The 4292-nt window shown below is 41.5% G+C and overlaps 1 protein-coding gene across 1 annotated transcript; it reads left to right on the top strand.

Annotated features, from left to right (window-relative positions):
* Positions 1-1204: 1204 nt before the first annotated feature.
* On the top strand, positions 1205-3948 carry LOC306905580 (retinol-binding protein 3-like). The gene is made up of 4 exons (XM_079476280.1): positions 1205-2476; positions 2557-2747; positions 2896-3038; positions 3116-3948. Exons 1-4 carry the CDS (start codon positions 1289-1291, stop codon positions 3439-3441), a joined length of 1848 nt encoding a protein of 615 aa, XP_079332406.1. The 5' UTR covers positions 1205-1288; the 3' UTR covers positions 3442-3948.
* Positions 3949-4292: the final 344 nt, after the last annotated feature.

Raw genomic sequence — 4292 nt, 5'->3', positions numbered from 1 at the left:
AAATGAGTGTGTCTGAGGTTGAGCCACATATAGCAGCTCAAGCAAGTGATGGACTTAATGTTGACCAGAAAATAATCGGTTTGAGGCACCAGAGGGAAAATTCAGGGCTAGTGGCCTTATTCTTTAGCTGATCTTTTTTTACAATAAAACCAAAAACGTGTGGGTTTTTTTCCTGAACATGTTTCACACATATTAAAATGCAAAAAGAAATATAATTTTATATTATATTAGGAACATTAGCGATATGTTCCTTTGTTTGATCTGACATTTATGTGACTCATTGTCACTCCCCTGCCTAAACCTAAATTTGCTTTTTTCAAGAAATGGAAAAAAACGCTGAACTTTTTAAAAGATTGCATACTGTGTTATCACAGATTAAGAGCACTTTTTAATACTTTTTATTGGCTAGATATCTGAAAAGCCCGGGGACTAATAATAATTATGATTTATGGCAAAAAAAGGAATCCCGAAATATGGAGATACAAGGTTTCAGAAGGACAGCAGAATTATGTTATTTAACATGTTCCACCTTTTAGTGCCGCATTTTTGAGGTGGAAATTTTCCAACTCAAGTGGACAGATTTGTTTAAAGAATAGGTGTTTAAAAAGTACAAATTCGGTTTTAAATTCCCCAAGTGCATCAAAAAACACATCTCATAAATTGCGTGGCACGAATTGCATGAAAGGGCAAATACACGTAAGCAATTAGGTACAAGAGGCTGTGTTTTACTGTGAAGAAGTCGGCTGAAAGGCAATGTTAGGCACAATTCGAACCGGAGTACAAATTTTGACACAATAGCAACAAATAGCAACAGAATGTTTAATTTACGTTGCTAGGGGTGTGTAGTGATATAGAGTGAAGTGGTCTTAGCTGTTTTATCTTGAATAAAATACACATATTGACCAATCAGAATCGAGGACTAAAACCGTTTTATAAGTGAAACTAACATTTCATTTTCTAAATCCAGACTTGTAAAATTAAATCAATATATAATATTTAAATAATTGTATTAAAAGACAAATCCAAATATGAATAAATGATGTACATGACCAAAATACGGTCTTTAAATGACGTGCTTTGCATCAACATTGTATGGTCGTATGTAACTTGCATTTTCAGCTTGTTATTTTCTTACTGAAGAACTTTGGGTAATGAGATTAAGGTTTTATTGTAAGGAAAGCCTCTTATGCGTGTGTTAACAGAAACCCGACTGGAAGCAGTCTCAGTTCACAAAACTCTCTGCAGGAGGAGAGTTCAGCTGCATTAGCACTTGGAGTCACTTGACGAAATGGCTCAAGCTGTAGTTCTCCTCACATGGATGCTGATCTTCAGCAATGTGGGACACTGCGTTTTCTCCCCCACACTTATTGTGGACATGGCAAAAGTTCTCATGGACAACTACTGCTCACCAGAAAAACTCACAGGTATGGAAGAGACAATTGATGCCGCCAGCAGTAACACAGAGATCCTCAGCATCCCGGATCCGGCCACCCTTGCCAGTGTTTTGACCGAGGGGGTTAAAAACACAATCGGTGACTCCAGAGTGAAAGTCACATATGAGCCTGAATATGTTCCTGCCGTACCCCCAGCCATGCCTGACATCCCGCCTGAGCAGCTGGCCGGCATGATCAAAGCCACCGTCAAAGTTGAGGTCCTGGACGGCAACATCGCCTACCTGAAAATTCAGCACATCATCGGAGAGGAGATGGCTCAGAAGGTCGGTCCCCTCTTGCTGGGATACATCTGGGACAAAGTCCTCCCAACCTCCGCCATGATTCTTGACTTCCGCTCGGCAGTCAGCGGTGAGCTGTCTGGAATTCCGTACATTGTGTCCTATTACACTGACTCTGAACCTCTGATACACATCGATTCTGTGTACGATCGCCCCTCTGACATCACCACAGAGCTTTGGTCCATGCCCACTCTATTGGGAAAGAGGTACGGAACCTCCAAACCTTTGATGATTCTGACTAGCAAAAATACAGTCGGGGTTGCAGAGGACGTGGCTTACTGCCTTAAGAATCTCAAAAGGGCCACCATCGTTGGCGAAAACACAGCTGGGGGAACAGTGAAAATCGATAAAATCAAGGTGGGGGAAACTGACTTCTATGTGTCTGTGCCTGTTGCTAAGTCTATTAACCCCATCACTGGCAAGAGCTGGGAGATTGATGGAGTGGCACCAGATGTTGAAGTCCCTGCAGAAGACGCTCTTGAAACTGCCATGGCGATGCTTCAACTTCGTGCTGAACTCCCAGGGTTGCTTCAGGCTGCGGCGTCACTAGTTGCAGACAACTATGCCTTTCCAAGCATCGGCGCTGATGTAGCAGAGAAGCTGGTGGCTGCTGTGGGCGGTGGAGAATACAACAGGATCTCGACGAAAGATGAAATGAAAGCAAAGCTCTCAGCTGACCTCCTGAAGTTGTCGGGGGACAACTGCCTAAAGATCACCAGCAATATCCCCGCACTACCTCCAATGGTAAGACGTCCGATAAATGCTTATGAAGTTCAGGATAAAGTTCTGAATTTTACTTCTGTACATTTCCTTTTTGTTTACAGAATATCACGCCGGAGATGTTCATTGAGCTTATTAAAGTTTCATTCCACACAGACATATTGGAAAATAACATTGGTTACCTTCGCTTCGACATGTTCGGAGATTTCGAGAACGTTGCTGCCATCACTAAGATCATTGTGGAACATGTCTGGAACAAAGTGGTTGACACAGATGCTCTGATCATTGATCTGAGGTGATTATTATTTGTTTGTCAGTTTGTTTGAACTCAGCTACAAAAATGATGCAGTAATGCAAAAAAAAAAAACTCACAAACGTCATCCACCTCCGACCATTTTGCTAACAACATCAATATGTTTATCTGTTAAAATGTTCTTTTTAAGGAATAACGTTGGCGGGCCTACTTCCTCCATAGCTGGATTTTGCTCGTACTTCTTCGATAGCGACAAGCAGATCGTGCTGGACCGATTGTACGACGGACCCTCTAATACCACAAGAGACCTCCTAACCCTTACCCAACTCACAGGTATTTATCCTGCGTTTATGCTTCGTAAATTTTTATCATGTAAAAGTGGGCATCACTGCCAAGCTTACTCTGCCTAGGCAGGAGATACGGCAGCAGAAAAAGCCTGTTGGTCCTCACCAGTGGTTTGACCGCCGGTGCGGCCGAGGAGTTTGTCTTCATCATGAAGAGGTTAGGACGTGCAATGATTATCGGCGAGACAACCCGTGGAGGATGTCATCCCCCTGAGACCTTCCGTGTCGGCGAGAGCGATATGTTCCTGTCTATGCCAATCGCTCATTCAGACACTTCACAGGGCCCGTCCTGGGAGGGGGCTGGCATTGCCCCTCACATTCCGGTCCCTGCGGACGTTGCCCTCGACACAGCGAAGAACATCCTCAACAAGCATTTTTCTGGACAGAAATAAGTCGCTCATATGTTCCTAGTATGGAAGCCAAGTGATATAGGATGTGCTATTTAGGGGGATCAAATATTGTAGAGGGGCTGTTATACATGTATTGGTTATTATGATTTAACGTTTAGAACGCCACAACCAAGCCTTCTGTTTCTAGTTTGAACATTTATATTTTCTCCCTTTCATTTGTTTGTACATCTACTGTTACTTTGAATTGAATTGTAAGCAACCTAGTTGAGAAAAATGTGACAGCAATGATCTTCTCTTGAACATTATTATTGATAGTTAATAACATAAAGTAACACTCAGATGAAGCCTGTTTCAAACTTGAATACTTTGTGTACTTGTTTCCAGTGTGTGCATTAAACTGTTGTATGTTTGTATTAATATCTAAAAATGAAATGCAGTGATGCATCACATGAAACTGTAACATGTCTATAAATGTATAATAACTAAAACTTGGACTTAGGGTTGTACTGAAACCAAATGATTCTGAATAAAAACAACATTGAAGAAGTTCTTATTGTTTTCTGTCTAAAAACAGTCCTGGGAGAGTCCTTAAAATGAGCAAAAATAAGTTTACATACAGCACATGAACCAATTCCAAAAAGCCTTGTTTGATTTTCACAGACGTTTCACCTCAACTTAGAATAACTGCTTGAAACTCAACAAACTTCCAAGAACCGATATGACACAAACAAAAATCTACTCGTTCCCAATCTGGTTAGTCAACATTTTACTCACTGCCTTGTTGGTCATTCCCAAACTATTTTATACACGCCCACGTTTCTCTCCTTCTTCCCAGAAATCAGCAACAAACAACTAGTTTAGCCAGAAGATGGCAGCACATCTGCTGGTAACTA

The sequence above is a fragment of the Barbatula barbatula genome (assembly GCF_947034865.1).
Source record: "Barbatula barbatula genome assembly, chromosome: 16".
Lineage (NCBI taxonomy): Eukaryota > Metazoa > Chordata > Actinopteri > Cypriniformes > Nemacheilidae > Barbatula > Barbatula barbatula.
Note: the sequence above shows the minus strand (reverse complement) of the source record. Positions and strands in the feature narration are given on the sequence as shown.